The 22,817-nt window shown below is 37.0% G+C and overlaps 1 protein-coding gene across 1 annotated transcript in view; it reads left to right on the forward strand.

Moving 5' to 3' along the window:
• Positions 1-499: 499 nt before the first annotated feature.
• Positions 500-22,817, forward strand: part of HEATR5B (HEAT repeat containing 5B) — a 71,831-nt gene continuing 49,513 nt past the window's right edge. The window contains exons 1-14 of the mRNA XM_006083455.3: positions 500-649; positions 4,198-4,409; positions 7,311-7,419; positions 8,969-9,118; positions 9,354-9,525; positions 11,669-11,826; positions 12,763-13,012; positions 15,615-15,770; positions 16,248-16,498; positions 19,733-19,844; positions 20,063-20,215; positions 20,827-20,926; positions 21,258-21,367; positions 22,360-22,523. Coding sequence (XP_006083517.1) covers positions 524-649; positions 4,198-4,409; positions 7,311-7,419; positions 8,969-9,118; positions 9,354-9,525; positions 11,669-11,826; positions 12,763-13,012; positions 15,615-15,770; positions 16,248-16,498; positions 19,733-19,844; positions 20,063-20,215; positions 20,827-20,926; positions 21,258-21,367; positions 22,360-22,523 — 2,223 coding nt within the window. The 5' untranslated portion in view covers positions 500-523. The remainder of the gene's footprint in view (positions 650-4,197; positions 4,410-7,310; positions 7,420-8,968; positions 9,119-9,353; positions 9,526-11,668; positions 11,827-12,762; positions 13,013-15,614; positions 15,771-16,247; positions 16,499-19,732; positions 19,845-20,062; positions 20,216-20,826; positions 20,927-21,257; positions 21,368-22,359; positions 22,524-22,817) is intronic.

Consider the following 22,817-nt stretch of genomic DNA (forward strand, 5'->3'; position numbering starts at 1 on the left):
CTCGGAGGCTGGCCGCCCGCGCCGTTCCTGTAGGAAGACGTCCAGTGCGGGGCCTTCTTGTTGGGGCGATTGGATAGGCTGCTGGGCCCGGTGAGGCCGGGAGGGGAGGGTGCGGTGCAGCCAGCGTGGACCAGAAAAGGCCAGGCTGGCGGGCCCGGCAGTGGTTTGGTCTCGGTGCTTTTCCGTTTTCCGGTTCATGGAATGGGTTAATGACCTGTGTTTTTTGTAGGCATTTTTTTTTTCTGGGAAAATGCCTCATTTGCAACTATTTCAGTTATTTTACCCGATCCTCCCCCCCCCCCCCACTAATGATTACTTTCTTTGATTTTTTTTGGTACCCTTGTCCTTTAAATTTTAGTTCTCAGGTTTTGCCACAAAGAAGTTATGTAAGTTTCTTTCAAAAGAAACGAGAGGGAAAGCCTGACTTTTCATTTCTTAGTGGTTACAATCACAAAGCTGGGCTTTTAACAAGTTGTTGTTTTTTTAATTTGTTACTTTAAGGTGTGAATTTAAAACGTCAGTCATGGAGTTAGCCCACAGTTTGTTGCTAAATGAGGAAGCTTTGGCTCAAATCACGGAAGCAAAGAGGCCAGTTTTTATCTTTGAATGGTTGCGATTTCTTGATAAAGTCTTGGTGGCTGCCAACAAGGTATGATACTGCTCCCCCCCCCCCCCCAGTTGGGTTAACATAATCAAGAATCTTATGTGTTCATGATTTGTGAGAAAACATTTTTTAAAAGGTTGTAGGTCTCTCGTTGCACTTGAGAAAATTACACTGTCATAGGGATGTATTGTCTGTACTTTTTCTATTGTGTGGCAGACCCCAAACCTCCTTTAAACCCCCCTTGTTGCCCATTTCATGCCTCCACCTGGACAGCTGAATGTGACAGGAGAAGAACACGGCTATATGACCGGTGTCACTTTGAATTCATCGTCTCTCACTGCAGGTGGTCCCTCCGTGCTGCCTAGCCACCCCAATATCTTCATTTGTACCTCTGAGGAGTTACTAATAGGCTTTCCTGCCATTTCCTTCGGCCTGCGTATAGTCTATCTCAGTGGCTCCCAAACTTATTTGGCCTACCGCCCCCTTTCCAGAAAAAATATTACTCAGCGCCCCCTGGAAATTAATTTTTTTTAATTTTAATAGCAATTAAACAGAAAGATATATGTATTAATGTTTCTACCTTTTTTGTAAAATATAGTAAAGAAAGGTGTAAATTAGAAACATTGAAGTTTGAAATTATGAAACTATTTATTGAACTCAGAATAGAAAGGTAATACAAAAAAAGTTAAAACAAATGCACCTGTGGCCATCACCGCCCCCCTGGATCGCTGCAGCGCCCAGCAGGGGGCGGTAGCGCCCACTTTGGGAATCACTGGTCTATCTCATTATCTGTGTGCTGCTTTTCTGTCTTGAAAATTAGACACTTTGCTCAAAATCTGATGATCTTTGGATGTCTGCTCAAATTTGAGCGTGAGCTGTGAAACGTTTTTCTGGGCAGGGTGAAGTTTGTTCATTGTACTTCACCCGTTGACTAGTCCAGTTCTTTGAGACACCCTTGCCGGTAGTATCATAGGTTTCTCTTGGCTAGTCGTTCCCCAGAAGAGACTTTTCTGCTCTCGTGTTGTAGGGTGTACGACTACTTGCCTGGTTGTAGGAATTGAGGAAGAAGGCCGGGGACTTCAGCATTCATTATGTAAACTTTCACTTAGCCACCCAGTTTTCAGTGCCATTTTCTCAGCCCACAGCTGTGCCTGGGCCCCATAAGTCCAGAATAGAGGAGAAGGATATGGGCGTCGTAGATTCTCAATCATTCCCTCCATTTCTAGACAGAACCTTACTTCTCCATAAACTCCTGGAGCCTCAAAACAACACGAATAAACAGCATGAGCTTTTAGGGGATTTCTTGTAAGTTGGGTCTCTTCTCAGCTCTCCCTACTGGAGATACCTGGCTTCCATCTTTTGCATTGATTCATTTCCTGTTTTCTTTACCCTTGTGGATTTGTGGTTTTGGGGGGGTTGCCCTTTAGTATAGTTTTAGTAAGGTTTCTTTAACAGAGGTTTCTATTTTCTCTTAAACCCCCTCCAGCTGAATATTTGTTGCCTCTACTCCACTGAAACAGCTCTTGTTCAATCATTAGTGATCTCAAATTGCCCAAATCAATGGATCAGTATTCTGTATTAATTGACATAGCTGAACTTCTACCTGAAAGACTTAAGTATTTTTTAGTTCTGAAATTGAAAAATACGAAAGAGTATATACGAAGTTATCTAATGAAGCATAATAATATGGACATCTGTAAACCTCCATTCACATTAAACAATAGATTGTTGTCGTTACTGTGGATGCACACTGCCTGAAGTCCTCCTATTCGTAGTCGCCAAGACACCATTTGCTTTTAGTTCTCTTCTGCACTAGTTACTCCTCATTTCCTTCTTTTGGTTCTTTCTCAGTTCTGGGTAGCCTTCTTTTTAAAAAAATCTGTCTATACTTATTCTTACAGTGATACCATCTATTTTCAGATTTTTACTACTATCTATACCAGTGGTTCTCAACCTTCCTAATGCTGCGACCCTTTAATACAGTTCCTTATGTTGTGGTGACCCCCAACCATAAAATTATTTTTGTTGCTACTTCATAACTATAATTTTGCTACTGTTATGAATCGTAATGTAAATATCTGATATGCAGGATGTATTTTCATTGTTACAAATTGAACATAATTAAAGCATAGTAATTAATCACAAAAACAATATGTAATTATATTTGTGTTTTCCGATGGTCTTAGGCGACCCCTGTGAAAGAGTCGTTCGACCCCCAAAGGGGTCGCGATCCACAAGTTGAGAACCGCTGATCTATACAGTAATGACTCCCAGATAGCCAATGAGACACTCTACCTCTTTATCTTGGCTATCTAAACAGAGTATTCAAAGTTAACATATTCAAAAACAAATTCTTGATTCCCCCTTTCGAAACCTGTCCTTTCTCCAGTGCTCTTCATCTCAGGAAATGAATATTTCATCCTTCCAATTGGTCAGGTATAAACCTTAGAGGCATTTTTTACTTTTTTTTTTTTTTTCAAATTTCACATCATAATCATCAGCAACTCCAATTGGATCTATCCACTAAATATATCCAGAATTAAATTGCTTTTCATCTTCTCAATTGTTATCAGCCCCATCTCTCATCTGGATTATTGCAAAGAGCTTTATAAATGCTCACTGCTTCCAACATGTACCTTGTATTCTTAGCTCAGCCGTCAGAATGAACCTGTTAAAACATTTCGATCATGTCCCTCCTCTGCTTCGCGCTCTCAGAATAAAACACAAAGTTCTTACAGTGATGTATAAGGCACGACACAGCATGATCCCTTCTATCTTTCTGATTTCATCTCCTACTACTTCCTGTCTCTTACTCTGCTCCAGTCATACTGGCCTTCTCACTGTCCTCAAGCATGCTAAGCATACACCCTCCTCCAGGCCTTTACACAGTTTTCTCTGCCTGGAATGTTACTTTCCCAGATATCTGCATATCTTACACCTTCACTTCTTTTCAGGGAGGCCTTTCCTCACTAATCTATGTAAAATAGTAATAACTCACACTATTCAGTTGTTTATTTGGTGAATTCTGTGTCTCCCCTCTAGAATGTAAATTCTAGATTTCACTGTTGCCTTGAATAGTCATGCCTTAAAATAGTGCATGGCATATAATAAGTGCACAATACATATTTCTTGAATGAATGAATGAATGAATGAATGAATTTTTAGTATTGAGTATGGGTAGATCTGAGTGTTTTTCCTGTTGCTTAAGGCTCCTTCAGAATTTCTTTTGATTTCCTTCACTGACCTATAACTTTTTGGACTACTGAGTTTGCTTTTAAAAAGGAGTTATCTGGGTTCTAAAGACATCAGTTGTCCATATGCCCAATGTTATACATCCTGGGACTATTGGTTTATTTCTTAGTAAGTTGGCATGGAAACTTTTGGAGGGGAACAAAGGAAGCTATTTAGTAAAGAATGATTAATTTCCTACTGAACTCATCTTGAAAATTCTCATTTATTGTTTTATGCCTAATGTAATATATATCCTAATTATTAGAATGCCTTAACTGTTAAGTATTTTTTATTTTTACTCAAAGGCAATAAAAGTACATATTTAAAAAACTGTTGATGTTCTTTATTTTTTTTTATAACAGACTGATGTTAAGGAAAAACAGAAAAAACTTGTTGAACAATTAACCGGATTAATAAGTAGTTCACCTGGACCACCTACACGAAAATTGTTAGCTAAAAATCTCGCAGCCCTCTATAGCATTGGGGACACTTTCACTGTTTTTCAAACACTTGAAAAATGTAATGACATTATCAGAAGTAAAGATGACTCTGCAGCCTATTTACCAACAAAATTGTAAGTACTTACTTTGAGATCGACCCTTGCATGTTTTTAGGGTTTTTTTTAAGAGTAACTTGTCTTAATAAGGGGCTGCTGATATAAAGACCTCCAGATAGATGGAGCTCGAGGCATGCTGCTGACAATAAAAGCTCCCTCAGTAGGTCTGGGGAAGGGATTCTATTTCAACATTTTCCCATTGCCACCAGGACTTTCAGCAAACTACAGAGGATTGATATAATGTCAGCAATTTGCACAGGGGTCTTTTAGTAAGTTTGGATGGAGATAATATTCTTGGCAGGGATGGAAAGAAACATAAAGAATTTCTAGGTGATGGGATTGAGGCAAGAATAGGCAAACTGTAGCCCACAGGCCAAATCCAGCCTGATGCCTGTTTTGTTGGATGCAGACATGTCTATGCATTGAGGAGTAGCTGCTTTCATGTTGTAATGACAGAGTTGAGTACCTGTGACAGAGACCATTTTGCTTGCAAGCTTTCTGACCCCTAGATTAAGACCTTAACCCAACTCCTAGCCCATTCTGTGGTGTGGATCCAGGGCAGGCATTTTTGAAGCAGGTCTTGCAGATAATGAGTATAGGGACCCATGCTGTGAAAGCATAGCAGTTATGGTACCATGAGGAGTGCTATGAGAGGGAAAATTACACCTAAATAAGCTTAGCTGTGGTGTGCAGGAGAGCAGTGTCAAAGAAGGCTTCTCAAAGAAGCATCAGCTAAAGAGCAATCACTAAGGAAGGAACATGGAAATTAGTCAAGTAAGAGGTTAAGATGGGAAGAAGAGAAGATGGATGTGATAAGCCGGGGATAGACAAACTATGAAAAGGGCCAGATAATAAACATTTTTGGCTCTGTGGACAACTACTTACCTCTGCCACAGACAGTATATAAATAATAGTATGGCTGTGTTCTTATAAAACTACTAGAGGCCCAGTGCACAAAATTCGTGCACTGAGGCGGGGTGTTCTCAGCCCGGCCTGCATCCTCTCACAGTCCAGCACCCCTCAGGGGATGTCTGGAACCCCTCGCTCCTTATTGCCCTACTGCTCGCTGCTCCTTAGCGCTGCCACAGAGGCAGGAGAGGCTCCCACCACCCCTGCTGCACTCACCAGCCATGAGCCCAGCTTCTGGCTGATTGGTGCTCCCCCTGTGGGAGCACACTGATCACCAGGGGGCAGCTCCTGCGTTGAGCGTCTGCCCCCTGATAGTGCGCATCATAGCAACAGGTCATACTGCCTGTCATTCTGCTGACCAGTTGATTTGCATATTAGGGTTTTATTATATAGGAGGATTTAAAAAGCAGGTGGCAAGCTAGATGATGGGTAAGATTTGGCCTGCAGGCTGTAGTTTGCCAACCTGTTTTCTAGGCAAAGGAAACTTCTAATTGGAAACAGAAATGGCTTATTTATACCTTATTTACAGTGCTTTTACCAAAAGATACAAACTAGTAGAGGAAACAAGTTGTGAGGGGAAGATGATGAGTTTAATTCTAGAAATAGCCAATTGACAGTATGTAATTGGCAGGTGGTAATCCTGGTCTGGGTTTTAGAGATCTGAGTAGAGAATGTAGTTTTGGTGAGTAGAGAACGGAGTTTTGGGAGTAGGCTGAACCCTTTGGTAGGGATAAAGTTACCTAGGAAGAATGAGGAGAGAAGGTGCCAAGGATACAACTCTAGAACACCAACATTCAGGATGCCAGAGCCAGTGTAATGGCTTACAGAGAAAATGAGGAAATTAATCTGAACACTGATTCTTTGGTCTGCTTTCAACTGCATAGATAAGTTGTGATTAAATTTTGTGTTCGGGATAGATATAGATCTCAAAAGCTTTAGAAGAGATTAGGGAGCGTTAGTGCTTTCCACTTTATTTGGGAGTTTGAAGCTATGTTAATGATTTGAAGATTTAGTTCTCCGCCACACATGATTTTATAGTTCTGCTTAAGTAGAATTTGTTACATATTGCATGTTATTTTATGTAATTCCAGTGGATTCATGGTTTTTGTTTAGGGATTTCCTAAAATATTCTGGTAGGTGACCTCAGTCATTTTTTACGTTGTTATCAGCCCAGAGAGTATTGAAAAAATCATGGGATTTGGAGTCAAAGAGGTGAAGGTCGATTCCCTGATTTTACTATTTACTAAATGTATGATAGTGAGCTGAATTTATGTACCCTTTCTCAGCCTCAGAGTAACTTGCTCAGGACATAGGTATCAGGTTCTGGGATTTAGGCACACATCTGCCAGACTCCCACATAAATGTTCTTCATCTCTGTGCCCTACTATGGTCCCTCATAGTTATTCACTTATTTACTGTTTATATGAGTGATGGTTGGGTGGTTTCCTCCCTCCTGAAGAAATAGGCTGCTGTTACATTTCTGTAGCCAAGTGTTTTATTAAAGCCATTTAGATTAAATTTTGCAAGTAATTGTTTACTATTATTTGTATACTAAGAGGTTTCCTGTTTCCAGAGTTGACATTTCCTTTGGAAGGACAAGATATAACCAAATAGAATGGTCAAGTCACAACACAGTTAACAATATAATTTTGTCAAAATGAGTGGTTGACAGTATTATATATGAGAGAAGAGAGGGATCTTTGTGGAATGATATAATTTGAGAAGTCTTCATGAAAGGAAAGTTTGAGTTTCTTTCCAAAGGATGGGTATGATTTGTTACATAAATATATATTTATTCTCTTGTTTTCCTAACAAGAATGAAAGTTGATAAACCATAGTATTTCTTGTAATTATAAAGAATAAACAAGGTGTTTTTTAAAGTTGAAAATTGAAGATTTGTAGTCAAAAGTGCCCTGCCCAAATATAAATTGTTTTCTGAAAATGAGAAAAGTTTGATAAAATTATGTTATTAACCTGAACAATGACTAAAGAAAATACCACCTCTCATAGGGCTGCAGTGACTTGTGTTGGAGCATTTTATGAAAAAATGGGGAGAATGCTAGGCAGTACATTTCCAGAAACAGTAAATAATCTTTTGAAATCTCTGAAAAGTGCAGAGGTAAGTTTTACAACAAATATTATTTAAATGTTTTGCTAGTGGCAGGAGTTAATGTCATTTAAAAATATATGTGTGTCTTTTTTCTATCACTGTGGTATTCATACTGTTTAGCAGGAAGGTAATTTAAAGTAATGACTTGCAAAAAAATTACTTGCTCTTTTTTTAATGTGATTACCTATTGTTTCAGGGAGAAGGGAAAGAATGCTTTTCTTTGAGAAAGAATAGGTTTACCTATCATTTTTTATTTAGCCTTATGGATATTTTTGCCATTACAGAAAGTTCTAAATGGAATAAATTAGCACAGACTGGGTAGCTTAAAACAACAGAAATGTGTTGTGTCACTGTTCTGGCGGCTAGAAGCCTGACATCAAGGTGGCAGCAGGACCATGCTTCCTCTGAAGCCTCCTGGGAAGAAGCCTTCCTTGCCTTCTAGCGTCTAGTAGGTTACTGGCAACCCTTGGCATTCCTTGGTATTCCTTGGTTTGTAGATGCCTGTCTTCAAACTTTGCCTCCTTGTCACACGGTGTTTGCCCTATTCATCTGTGTTCTGTGTCTAAAGTCTTCTCTTGTAAGGGCACCAGTCATGGGATTAGGGCTCACCTCCTAGTCCAGTATGACCTCCTCTTTACTTGATTTCACCTGCAAAGACCTTATTTCCAAATAAAGTCATGTCAACAGGTAACAGCACTTAGGACGTGAACTAATCTTTTGGGTAGGGGGACATTGGTCTATTCACAGCAGCTATTGTCAAGTAAAAATAGTTCTGTTTTGTCATGTCAATTTGATAATGCTTTTGAAAATTCCTTGTCAACTTGAAGTTAACTAAAAATAGCCTAAGCCCTGGACTCTCATAGTCTAATTTCCTTATTTAGGAAAGCTAAAGATTTGGACAGTGTCATCTGGGAACTATTTGTCTATTTATTTATTAAATAAGAATTGAGGACATATTGTCAGGTACTGGGCATATAAAGATGAATAAGACAGGGTGCCTGACATCAAAAATCTTATAGTCTGGTGAGTGATATCTGTATTTGAATAAATATGCTATTAGAAACATTAATCAAGCACTATAAGTATATGAAAACAAGAGTTTGAATTCATCACAAGAAAATGAGAATTTAGCATAACTGACAAGTTTTTAAAATGTGTTGGATGTCTTCTTTCTCTTAGATGGCTTATATTATTTTTTAACTACTTTTTACTTAACCTTTCACTTTCTGAAAGTGTGGGTCCTTAAGATATGATACTAAAGCTTTTGAGTTTGTCTTCATAGTCTCATTATATTGCACTTCAACAGGTCATGGAAACATGGGAATGTGTTTACTTGCTGTAACCTAATTTCTCAGAAAGATACAATTTAATTGAAGTTAGTAATTGTTTTTACCTTTCAGGTACTTTCTAGAATACTTAATTTTATTTTTTATTACTATTTACAATTTAGAGGCAAGGCCATTAGGGCTACAGAATTTTTGTGTTTTGGTATATTCTTGTTTAAATGTGGAATTTGTTTTGCAGTCTAGTTTTAACTTTTCTTTATGTTTGAGTGTAGTCTCAAGGGCGAAGTGAAATCTTAATGAGTCTACAGAAAGTTCTGAATGGGCTGGGTGGTGCAGCAGCCTCTTCTCATCGTGATATTTACAAGAATGCCAGGTCCCTCTTGACTGACAGGTCCATGGCTGTTCGATGTGCAGTTGCCAAGGTTAGTACTAGACCAATTTATAATGCTGTAGGGTTCTCCTGGCTTGTTTTCCATTTCTTAAGGATCACTATCCTTTATCTCCTGATGTCCAGTGTCTTGAAAACTGTTGTTTTATATTTTTTGTCCAACATTTTGGTTATTTCTGGGGAGTAAATCTGGTTCTTGTTATGCCATCTCTGGAAGTGGAAGTTTTAGGGTGTAATTTAGTTTTTTTGTGTGTTTTTTTTAATGACAGTGTCTACTAGAACTACAGAATGAAGCTGTGTTCATGTGGACTGCGGAACTGGAAAATATAGCCACTCTCTGCTTTAAGGCTTTGGAAAACTCAAATTATGGAGTGCGAGTGGCAGTGTCTAAACTCTTAGGAACAGTCATGGCGACAGCACTAATGCCAAAGCAAGCAACAGGTACCATTGTTTCCAACCCCTGACTAGACTGTAGCAGACACTTGAAGGTACATGGAATGCTTCCTTCTAAATGAGTTATTACTCATAGGCAAGTCACTTTAAAGGATTTCAGTCATTAGGTATTTCTCTACTTTTCATAACATTAAAGTACCCAAATGGCGTTTTTTCTTGGTATCATCAAGAAATTTTTTATGATGATAATGTACAAGGTAATATTACAGCAAGTATGTTGAACACATAAGCAAGTAAGATTTATGCAATGATTTTGTATGATATTCAAGGGCTTTAAATCAGATATTTGATACCCTTTTTTATTTTAAATCTTTGATGACTAGATCCCCATTTGTAACATAGTATTATTGTTCATTTTTTCTTGGCCATTGTTATGAACAGAATCAGAGGCAGCATTGACTTTTCATGTGACATCTTCTGTGGCTCCCAATTTCATGGAGATGCTTCAGGGACAGTGGTGTGTAGAGCTGAGCAGAGCCAGCTGTGCTGTGTCCTCACCCCTACTCCGTATCTATAGAGAAGGAGAGTCAGATGTTATAGAGTCAAGTCCTAGCTCCTATGTTTATTAGTTGTGAAACCCCTTGAGCTTTGTTCTCTTCATCTTTAATAATAATTATGTCACCCTAACCGGTTTGGCTCAGTGGATAGAGCGTCGGCCTGCGGACTGAGGGGTCCCGGGTTCGATTCCTATCAAGGGCATGTACCTTGGTTGCGGGCACATCCCCAGTAGGGGGTGTGCAGGAGGCAGCTGATCGATGTTTCTCTCTCATTGATGTTTCTAACTCTATCCCTCTCTCTTCCTCTCTGTAAAAAATCAATAAAATATATATTTTTAAAAATAATAATAATAATTATGTCAGTCTGTGAATTAGATGATGACGATGACAGGTAACATTTTTTTAAGTGCTCTGTGCCAGGCATTGAATTAAGCATACAACAGAATTGTTTATTTAATCCTTACAAAAGACCTGTGAATTGTAAGTACTGTTGTTATTGCCATTTTATAAACAAGATATTTGAAGTTTAGAGAGATCACATAATTTTTGTTTGACTTAGTGTTGTGTTAAGTGTCAGAGCTGAAATTTAAAATTCAGGTGGTTACATTCTAAAGCCTACATTCTTAATCATGAGCTCTATGTCTCTTCAGAATTTTTGTGAGGATTATATTCGCTACTGTATGTGAAAGGACTTCATAAAATATGAACCTGTATACCAAAGATGGCAAGACAACTGTAATCCAGTGACTTTTTTTTTAATCCTCACCCAAGATATATTTTTTCCTTTGATTTTTCAGACAGAGTGGAAGGGAAGGAGGAGGGGAGTGGGGAGAGAGAGAAACTTTGGTGTGAGAGAGACACATTGATTGGTTGCCCCCGCATGAGCCTTGACTGATTCTGGGATCGAACCTGCAACCAAGGTACGTGCCTTGACCAGGAATCGAACCAGAGACCCTTCGGTCCGCAGGCCAACGCTCTAACCCCGTGGTCGGCAAACTGCAGCTCGCCAGCCACATGCGGCTCTTTGGCCCCTTGAGCGTGGCTCTTCCTAAGCCTTAGGAGTACCCTAATTAAGTTAATAACAATGTACCCACCTATATAGTTTAAGTTTAAAAAATTTGGCTCTCAAAAGAAATTTCAACCGTTATATTGTTGATATTTGGCTCTGTTGACTAATGAGTTTGCCGACCACTGCTCTAACCCCTGAGAAAACCGGCTAGGGCTCCAGTGACATTGTAATGCATTGGTAACTGACGAAGTTTCTTTGTGTCCATCTCAGTTTTGGGAAGGAAGCTGTCTGTGATCAGTTAGCAGTATCTGCTGTGGGTATTATATGCTTTGTCCTTGTTGTGTTACATATTGAGGTTACATCATTATTAGACTATTCTGTCATAGATTTATTGAATTGATTTTGATTTTTAGTTCTTTCTATTCTTCTTAGCATTTTTGCTTCAAATTGAATTTATTTTTACAAGTACATTCTCAATTTTAAGAAAATAGGAAAACTCAATGGCCTTATCTCCTTTGTGGTAACTTAGGTATGCTTACTTGAATTTTCAAGCTAGATTATTAGAAAGTTTTATTTAACTTATAGCAAAATATTTTGTTTATAATTTTACTTTTCATCCTGAAAGTAATGCGCCAGAATGTGAAGCGAGCGACATTTGATGAAGTCTTAGAACTCATGGCCACAGGATTTCTGCGCGGAGGGTCAGGTTTCTTAAAGAGTGGTGGAGAAATGTTAAAAGTTGGAGGGTCTGTTAATCGTGAAGTGAGAGTTGGAGTCACACAGGTTTGTAATATATGTATAAAAGAGTTCTGTTCATATCATTGTGAAAATTCATGGAAGACTCTTACTAAGTATAGTACACACACAGATTTTTAATATTGTCTGGTTTCTTTCAAAACATTTCTTTTACGAAATGAATGAATTACACTTAAACTCCAAATTGCATACTTATATGACAAGGTTAGATATTTAATGATGTATAAATAAGCCTATGTCTACTATTTATATAAATATTTAAGAAAATTTTACTTTTTAGAAAATCAGATGTGAAATAATTCTGTTGTAATTTAAATGTTATTTAGGTAGCTTGAGACATTTAGATTTTAATTTTGATCACTGACCCTGTAGCTAAAAATATTGGTTAATACTTTGGGTTTTCATAAATTGTTAATCACCAACGTAATTCTGAAATTAAACCTGACTTAGAATTATAATTTTAAAATAATAACACCAAGTAAGATGTTATGGTTAATGATCTAATAATAATGCCTAATAAGATGAAATATTTCATTGTGATTTTAGTCAAAATCACTTCAACTATTTCTTTTTCCTGAAACAAGTGTAAATAGAAGTAACCATTTTTTATCTTAAAGTCAAAAGCAAGTGATTTGTAGCTCTAGATCTGTATTTATTTAGTGTGTTAGGGTTTTCTTATTCCTTTAACCTATTAGCTTCTTCATAACCAGGATAAATTCAGCTTTCCTTTCACCCTTTACCACTCACTGTGTTCTTCACAAAGCTATTGTCTTAACTATGTTAGTCAAAGAGAATTCCTATACTAGAAGTACTAAAAACGTCTCATGTTTTAAATTCTCTGTATTTTAATCTCAAATATAATTTATTTGCATGCTGTTGTCAGTTATTTCTGTGGTTGCTTTATCTGTAATTTCAGTTCATTTATAAACATGTATTTGAAGTTGTATTTTAATCTGTTTATAGGCATATGTTGTTTTTGTAACAACATTGGGTGGTCAATGGTTGGAGCGTAGCTTTGCTACATTCTTATCCCACGTACTTGATCTGGTTTCTCATCCTCGGGCAACGCAAACACATGTAGAGGCTGTGTACTCAAGACGATGTGTCTCCTTTATCCTGAGAGCTACCGTGGGCAGTTTGCTAGGTGAAAAAGCCCAGATTGCAGCTGCCAAAGAAATATGCCAAGCTATTGGAAAACAGATGAAAGTAGTAGGTAAGGATTGATGTAATAATATTATTGATTGCCTTAGTCATTTAGTTCTTTTTTATTATTAATAAACTAGAGGCCTGGTGCATGAATTTGTGCACATTGAAAGGAAATTAATTAGAAGAAATATTTTAGAGGCTGGGGAGGGAATGCGGTAGGTTGGCTCCAGGGTGTGTCCGGCCCATCTTGCCCAGTCCCTACCAGGGCTGATTGGGGCTGGCCGGCTGGGGAGGGACTATGAGAGGTTGGCCGGCTGCAGAGGTACTGCTTGAGGGCTCCAGGGTGTGTCCCGCCCGTGTTACCCAGGCCCAATTGGCTGGACCCCAGCAGCAAGCTAACCTACCGGTCGGAGCATCTGCCCCCTGGTGGTCAGTGCACGTTGGTTGGACACTTAGCATATTAGGCTTTTATATATATAGATACCAACATCTGATTAATTTATATATTTTTCTGGGTTGTGTTTTAACAGTCATTTTATTGAGTACTCTTACTTGATATTAAAGCAACACATAATTTTAGTGAAATAGTTTTTAAAGATTTTGGTAGCATGTTTATAAAATTAGGGTTTTTGTCTTATTTCAAGTTCCTATACTGATTTTATAGCTCTTCTGGTACACAGCAGTATTACTTTGCTCTCTTTAAGGAATAATCAATGTGATTTTTGTGTTTGGAGCCTTTTATTTTATATACACATGTTGGTTTTTCCCCTCCCTTAGTAGACTTAATATGAAGACTTGAGAAGAATAATTACAGGTGGTTTTAGCACATTATAGGATATATTGTGAAACCCCAGTAATTCATAATTAAAAGAAATCCTTTTCTAAGAAGTAGCAAGTTTATAATTTTTTTAGTTTAATAAATAGTCTGAAATTCCAAAGCAGTACTTTAAGGTTTGAATAATCTATAATAGTAAAAGCATAATATGCTAATTAGACCAAGCAACCTTCTGGACAAAGCTGTGGTGGTGGGGGCCAAGGCAGAGGTGGCCCCCGGCCGCTGCACTGAGGCAGAGGCAGCCGCTGCTGTGGCAGAGGCTGAGCCCCTTGCACATTTTGTGCATCGGGCCTCTAGTGAGTGAGATAAAGTTCCTGCCTTTATGGAGCTTACAATTCGATTAGGAAATCAAAGCAAGGTAAATGTAAATTCTATAAGACAGTTTAGTTTTATCACTCTTGGTAATATACATTAACTTTAATCAGGCACATTATATTGCCTAATAGAGGTCCTTAGAAATAAGAATTTAATGAAAGATAATAATCAGTAATTTATATTTAGAGAAAATAATTTTATAAGTTTTACAAGTACACACAGTTTAGTTATAGTTTTTGTTGTTTATATCTTTGCAAACCATTTTTTAAATGTACAGGGCTAACTGAAAAATTATAAATTATGAATTAAAGGGTGCTTAAGTTAATGAGGTATACTAGTAGGTCTTTAGATATGTTAAAATAGCAATATATTCTAGGTGTACAACTTGAAAAATCTTTGTACATTGATTCATTGAAGAAATGTTTGAGTGCCAGAAATACTACCAAATCGTGGGAGGAAAATAGTGAACCAGATACAGAGAACTACCTGTTCAGGCAGCTTCTAGTTTAGTAATCAAAGGAAGAATTCATGCATTTCTAAGTCCAGAAATTGCTAAGAAGAAAAGAGCTATTTAATTAGAGTCCATAATGTTTTAATTTATTGTATTCTATATTCTATATTTTATAGTCTAGTAATTCGTAGTGAATGCAAAAAGAGTAAGAAAGTTTTACTGTCATTTATGAGTTATTAATCTTAAGGCCATAGTAGTCATTTGATTTAAAAATCCTAGAAGCTTAAATATAATGCTATATATCTGGAATTTATGGGCCAGAATGTATTCTCAGTTAGTAAATTCACGAGGGATTTACAGCTGTTCTATGTTAAATACATTCCAAGTCTAGTGGACATTAAAAGGTGATGGGAGGGGGCAGCAAAGTGAATGGGGACTTTGAGGAACATTCCACTAAGAAGTTCTAAAGCCTCTTTCCTTACATATCCACTTTCTGGTCAGTAATTTGATGATACTACCAATATATAGCAGCACTTGAAAATAGCAGTAATAATAGCAAGTAACAATAATAGCCACTAAAATTTATTAAATATGTATTGAGGGCAGCACTGTGTTAAATTCTTTATATGCACTGACTGATTGTAACAGTACTCTTCAAGATAGGCACTCAACCCTTTCAGCAGAGGAGGAACTTGACCTAGGTAGGCTGAGTATCTTGCCCAGTGCCAGATAGCTAATATGACTGGGGAAACTGGGGTTTGAACCCAAGTCTTCTTTCTCTAGAGCCTGTGCTTTTGTACACTGTAGTTTGCTGCTGCTTACTAAAGTAAGGTCTTAGAAGCAGACAAAATATCTCAGTATATATGTATTAAAGCATTGCCGTGAAGTCATTAAATAATGTTTTTAGGTTACTTCACTATTATTTACACAAATTTTCTGCTGAGAAATAACAGCATACAGAATTCTAACACTCAGGCATCAAGTAGGATGATTTAAGAATATAATTATGTAGATCAAGAAAATTATATTTAATTCACGCTCATTGAGGACATGCTGTTGTGTTTCCAGAAGCAGTAGTGAATGACACTAGCAGTGAAAACAAGTCTGGAGCAGCAGACATCGCAGCCAGCCAGCATGTGATGGTCTGCGCCCTCCAGGAGCTGGGGAGCCTGGTGCAGAGCCTCAACGCCACTGCCTCCCCTCTAATTCAGGAAGCGTCTATAGGTATGATATCCACTTACCTGCAGAAATATTCTTTTACCATTTTTTAAAATCATAGTATAATCGATATTTAGCTCCTGGTTAGTTGCTTGTCATCAAATTAGCAGTTTAGATCACTTGGTAAAAGTAGAGTTTTATTTAACTTAAAATTCACTGTGATAGTCAGTATTGAATTAAATGGTGAAATAAAGTTTGGGGTAACAAAAAAAGTCATGGTAGTTTTTGACTAAAATTTGTTGACTACTTTAATTTTACATCCACATTTATATTTTATTGAATGTAATTATGCTATGTTCTTCGTAGAAAATGTTCCTTTAAAGTATTCTGCTATTTATTAGGTAATGTATGTGTTTTTGGCAAAGTTCGGAAAGTATGTTTGAAGCCATAATAATTATGATTTTAATTATTGTACATAGTCTTTTGTTCATGAAATTGTTTGACTTCATTAAAGAGTAATTTTTTGAGTATTTTCTTTGTTAGGACTTTTGGAGACTGTGACTTCTGTGCTTCTTCATCCAAGTATGGCTGCTCGGCTCGCTGCTGCCTGGTGCTTGCGCTGTGTGGCTGTGGCATTACCTTTCCAGTTGACACCATTTCTAGACAGGTGTGCAGAGCGGCTCAACAACCTGAAAACTTCACCAGAAGCCGTTAGTGGATACAGTTTTGCAATGGCTGCCCTGTTAGGTGGAGTTCATCAGTGTCCATTGGGCATTCCTCATGCCAAGGGAAAGGTAGGACAGAAATCCTAGACTTGCAAGTGTTTGTCATGTGGGCTTCAGTCTGTTGGAACACCTTCTGTGTTTACTGTTGAACGAGCTGATCAGAAGACAGACAACAGTTTTACTATGATATTATAAAATAAGTGTTCTGCTAAAATGGAATTGACAGACTATAAAATTTGATATTTAATTATGACAAAGGAATAATAAGTAGCTTTTGTTTGGTTATAGTATCATTTTATAATTTATTTTAGAGAAAAACCATAAGTAATTAATATAATTTAGAAATCAAAGCTTTTCTTTCAGCTTTTAGAAATAAAAATTCACACTGCTGTATTAACCCTTTGCACTCCGAACCATTCTGGACATTGGCTACCAGCTACTCGACGCTACTTTGCGGCGGAAACGTGCATTTACAGACCCTCGTATTATTTAGTATAATTTTGGAACCAAGTAACGTATTATAATGATATTGGACTTATATGAATTGGGTGACATCGAAGAATGTATATTTGCAAAAAAAACAATATTTTATTGTTTATAATTTTGTACAGTATGATAAGTTTTGTAACACTCCCCAATATGCATTGCAGGCTGATTAGTGCATGTTTGACAGTAATAAGTGGTTTGACGCCTGCCACCAGGTGTTTTCCTGTTAGAACACACAATGCAGTCCCGTTTTCTTTGTCCCACATCGGGAATATGTAGTTTATTGTTTAATCCGACACAAAACCCGCTGACATTTCTTGTATATATCTTAGTAATTTTACGATATTTTGATTTAATTTCTTGTGCCATTTCAAGATAAAACTTCAGGGAAACATGCATGTCTCAAAAAGTTGCGTTGAAATAACTCAATTCCCTGTAATCACTAATAAACTGCAATGTCCCCTGAGAGGGGACATCCGAGTGATATGCTAGAATTCCGATGTCCCCTGAGAGGGGACAGCGGAGTGCAAAGGGTTAAAAGATGTCAGGAGAATATGCTATTGCCATTATTAAGCATTTGATAATAGAGTTGAATGGTTTTTTTTAAATCAGTTACTTTTCTTTCTTTTCCTTTCTACTAACCTCCTACTACCATCATGATTTTCTTCTCAGGAATATTTTTATAAATATTATTTGCAACTTTATATAGGCAGATTTGGGCTAGATTTTAACTTTTTTTTTTTTTCTGGGTTATTAGGCCCATGACCTGTGAGTTCATTCCTGTGAGTTTCATAGTTACTATTTGAATCTAGGCTTCCTCCTCCCTTTGTCATACAATTGTGTCGTGGCTGAATATCCTTGATATCTTTTTCTCCCATCTCTTCCACACACTTTCATATTTCACATTTGTTCAGAGTCCCTTAGGGTCTACCTAGTACTCAGACTCTGGCAAACTCTACCCATTCATTCTAATTTCTCACTGCTCTTAAGTCAGACTAGTCATCTTGCTTTCTTCAGTTTCCATGCCTTTGCTCATGCTAATTTCTTTTTTTTTTTTAATTTTTTTAAATATATTTTATTGATTTTTTACAGAGAGGAAGGGAGAGAGATAGAGAGTTAGAAACATCGATGAGAGAGACATCGACCAGCTGCCTCCTGCACATCTCCTACTGGGGATGTGCCCGCAACCCAGGTACATGCCCTTGGCCGGAATCGAACCTGGGACCTTTCAGTCCGCAGGCCGACGCTCTATCCACTGAGCCAAACTGGTTTCGGCTAATTTCTTACTATAGAATTTCTCCCCTTTCTTGTTCATTCACCTCTACCAAACTTATCTATTTGTTTAGAGACCCAATTCATGTTCATCTCTTTCATGAAATCTCTTCAAAACTATTCAGTCACCTCCCCAACCAGGCGCAACCCAGCTATGTACCCTGACCAGGAATTAAACCAGCAACATTTTAGTGCATTAGACGATGCCCAAGCCACTGAGCCACACTGGCCAGCGTGTGACCACTATTTTTAAATCAGACTAACAAGGGTTGCTATAAGAAGATCCTGCAAAATTTTCTCTAATGAAGGGAAAATGAATAATACATGCTTTGCTTAGGCTCTTTTTAATAATCAAACATGTCTGGGAGTTGGGTTTGAATTAGTGACTATCAATAGTTAGTCAGGGAATGTTGGTACCTTTCTTGTGGTGGGAGGAGGGGTGAAAAAACATACCTTTCCAAGGAGGAGTAAGGGTTGAAATTGTATTGTTGTAACCACTGAACATACACTGGTTCAGGAGAGACATGGAAGGCTGAGCAATTGATTTCTCAGTGGTGGGCCTGAGCGGGCTAATTTGTAGCAAACTTGGTTATTCTCACTCTGTTCTCCAGTAAAGTAGATGGACCTTTTGATCTGAGATGTTTTGCTCTGCTCAGAGAGCTCATAGCTAAAGCATAGCTGGGCACTGTGAACAGAGACAGTTTTTCTTTAACAGAAACCATCCTGATGAAGTTATGTCAGCAGAATGTCTGAATGAGGGAAAAATGGGGTCAGTGAGGGAGCATAGAGACCCAGAGGCTTCTATTAGAGTCTTTAGAAGCTAACTAGTGGGATGTGGGAGTAGGAGATGGAGTGAATATTTGGCGCCCTTCACATGGGGCTGATGGAAGAAAGAAATTCTCCCTATGGGGGGACAAAAGAGGAGCAACTGTAATAATCTGAACAATAAAGATTTAATTTAAAAAAAAACAAAAAAACTATTCAGTCTTTGGTAGCTTTTCTGACCACTACCACCTTTGTACTATTTGTCATTTAATTATGTGCTACTTGTTACTTCCCATTTTTCCTTCTTCTTCTCTCTTTAACACTCTAAGCACTGTAAGGTTAGCTTAATGGTATTTGCATAATAGGACTTCAACAAACCTTTGAATATAGGATAATAGTACCAATAATAGTAGTTATGTGGTTACATGGACCAGCACTGTTCTGAGTGCTTTGCTGTATGAACTTATTTAATCCTCAAAAGAGTGAAGTAGGCACTTCTCTTACTCCTGTTTTGCCAGTGAGGGACCTGAGAGAGGGAGGTTAATTTGTCCCAGGTCAGAAAGCAGGAAACAACAGGCAGACTGGCTCCACAGCTCACTCTTAACCACTATGCTGTTCTGGGTCTCCTCAGAGTCATCAGTGTAATTGTGTTTGAGTAGGTCTCAAAATTGCCTCTTTAAAAACATGTTAACAGCAACAACAAAAAGGGACAACTTTTGTCTTAATAAAGTATATTAGCTATGTATTTTCTTATTTGATTTCTTTAACTTTTTTTTGCAGATGGTAGTTAGTATTGCTGAAGATCTCTTACGAACTGCTACCCAAAACAGCAGGCTGTCTTTACAGCGCACCCAAGCTGGATGGCTTTTACTTGGAGCACTTATGACTTTAGGTATAATGATATTGAAGTAAGATTTTTGTCTTATTCTATAACTGTCAGTAGACAATAAAGAAAATTTAATTTAAGGTATTAATGTTAGAGATAAAGATAGAGTGAAATGCTAGCTATTATTAAAGCTTGTGTGGGGCTCTTTTAAAAATTTTTTTATTGTAAAGTATGTCATATATGTATATATATGTATGATTTTGGATTCTCCTTTTCTTGGTTAGGACCATCTGTCGTTCGTTATCATCTACCGAAGATGTTGTTACTGTGGCGAAATGTTTTCCCTCGTTCTTTAAAGGAACTGGAGGCTGAGAAGGCCCGAGGCGATTCTTTTACCTGGCAGGTAACATTGGAAGGCCGTGCTGGAGCTTTATGTGGTAAGAACTGAAAAGGATGCACTTTCAGAATATTTTTTTATTACTAAAATATTTGTGAAGTGAAGGAAAAGAACTACTTCAAATTTTTATTTTAATATGTAGTAAATTTGTAATATAAACTTATATGTAAGTTTACTATATAATCTAAAGTTTGTAGACCTTTAGATTTAGAAAGAAATTTTGTAAATAATGTACACTAGTTTGCTAATTATGAAATAACTAGGGGCCCAGTGCACAAATTCATGCACCTTGAAAGGAACTGTATTGAAGTACTGTAAATTTGTCACTACACCGTGTCCACTCTTGGTTCTGTCTGGAAACTTCTTTCTTTGTAGTCATCTAGATTCATGTTGGGTTATAGATTTCTGAATTCCTACTCACAGAAATCTCCCTAAAAGTTAATCTTCCCTCACTTCGTTTCTGCTGCCCACCCTTCTAGCCTTTTCTAATGATTTTTCTCTCTAGTTGCAATTGGTTCTTCTTTTGGTTTTACCTGGTTTTAGAACTTTATATTTTATAATAAGAATTGTAGGTACCTTTATATAATTTTATAAATTTATTTATCCTCACAAAAACTGCTCCAAATCTCTCCTTTTGAAAATTTTATCTAGCAATGAGGAGTTTTGTTGCACATTGTCCTGAACTCCTAACTGAAGATGTGATTAGAAAATTGATGACCCCTATTGAATGTGCCATGACTATGATGTCGCAGTAAGTAAACAATCATGACAATTTCCAATTTCACATATTGATACATAGTCATGTTTTGTACTTACTTCTCTCTAGTATCATATAGGAAACATATAAAACTTTATTTTTATAAAATGACTTAAAATTGCAGTAATGATATATATTGAAATAAAATTGTACTTTATAATGTTTCTGTTACTAACAGTAAAGGTGACAAAATAAACTGAATGAAAACCTAATACTTATTGAAGTACTGTAAATTTGTCAGTACACTGATACATTGCTGAAAAAAATGGTTATAAGTAATACTTATTCTAATAAGATGATACTAACCATACTTTTGATATTTTAGTATTCCATCTGTAATTAAAGCTCATGGAGCTCATCTGAAAGCTAGTGCTGCGATGGTCCGTTTAAGACTGTATGATATCTTGGCTTTATTACCTCCAAAAACTTATGAAGGTAAATACAATTTGCGGTAGCTAATAAAAATTTTTCTTTCTTTTTTAAAAAATATTTCTTTTTTTTTAACTTCAGAGAGGAGGGAAGAGGGATAGATAAAAACATCAATGAGGAGAGACCTCCTGGTTCATAGGTCGATGCTCAACCACTTAGCCACACTGGGCTAATAAACATTTTTTAATGTCCCTTTCCGGTTCTTAGAGTTCTGATCATGGTTCTTCCACTGACTTACTCTGCAGAGGCAGACAACCATTTTCCTTTTCTTCATATAGACTATGAACACAGCATTTACTGTGCTCCTGGCCCCTTTCTGAGCCCTTTACAGGTATTAACATCTTTGACTCTAACCTCAACCTTATGAGGTGATTAACTCTATTTTATAAAATGAAGAATCTTAGGTACATATAGGTAATATAACTTGCCCAAATCTGAGAGCTAGTAAGTGGCAGAGGTTGGATTCAAACCCAGCTGGTTCATCTTTGAAGTCTATGCTTTTAATAACTATCCTAATCTACCTCATATATATTACAAAATTGCCAATAATGTAGGAATCTGGAGGTAAAATAGTAATGAACTTAACAGAAATTTATAATATAAAATGTTAATGCTAAAATAAGTCATTGATTTGTTTCTAGTTCAACCATGCCCAAGAATTTTGACATGTTCTAGTTTAGTGTTTGTATATCATTGGGTAATTAATAAGATAACAATCATATATAAATTTAATATATTTAAAATGAACAATCTTTTCTCTATTTGAGTTTTTTTTGGTTACTTTAAATAATTAGGGCTAAAAGGCACAATACAATAGTAAAAAAGGAAATACCATTATTGTATATTAAAAACAGCATTGAAATAGTTAATGCATATTTTTTTAATAGGAAATAGGAACTTTATTATTTATTTCTGTTGAACATGTTGCTATTCTTTGTGGGCAATGATTGTGATTTTCTTCAAAATTCTTCTTAATCTGATCTGAAGTTCTGTTTTAGGGTCTTTCAATGCACTTCTTAGAGAACTGGTGGCAGAATTCACTTTGACTGACAATTCAGCCAACACAACTACTTCACTCCTCAGATCCCTTTGTCACTATGATGATAGTGTTCTTCTTGGCTCCTGGCTGCAAGAAACTGATCATAAATCAATTGAAGACCAGGTAGTAAACCATACAGGGAACTGAAACACTTGCTTAATTGAACATGGTGGTTTTCACTTACATTATTTTATTGTTACACATTGTCACTTAAAAAGAAAATATTGTAGACTAAGGTTTAATTTTCATTGAGCTTTCTTAGACATGTAAAGATGGCTTCCTGGTGGTGAACAAATAGTGAAAACAGGTAAACAGCAATAGTTAGAATTTGGTGAATTCTCTTTATTCAGTATTCTTTATATTTAGATACCCTGTGGTGTCTATGGCCAAGACCAGTTTTAGCTGGATTTTTTATTA

Source organism: Myotis lucifugus, unplaced genomic scaffold, assembly GCF_000147115.1.
Source record: "Myotis lucifugus unplaced genomic scaffold, Myoluc2.0 scaffold_6, whole genome shotgun sequence".
Classification (NCBI taxonomy): Eukaryota; Metazoa; Chordata; class Mammalia; order Chiroptera; family Vespertilionidae; genus Myotis; species Myotis lucifugus.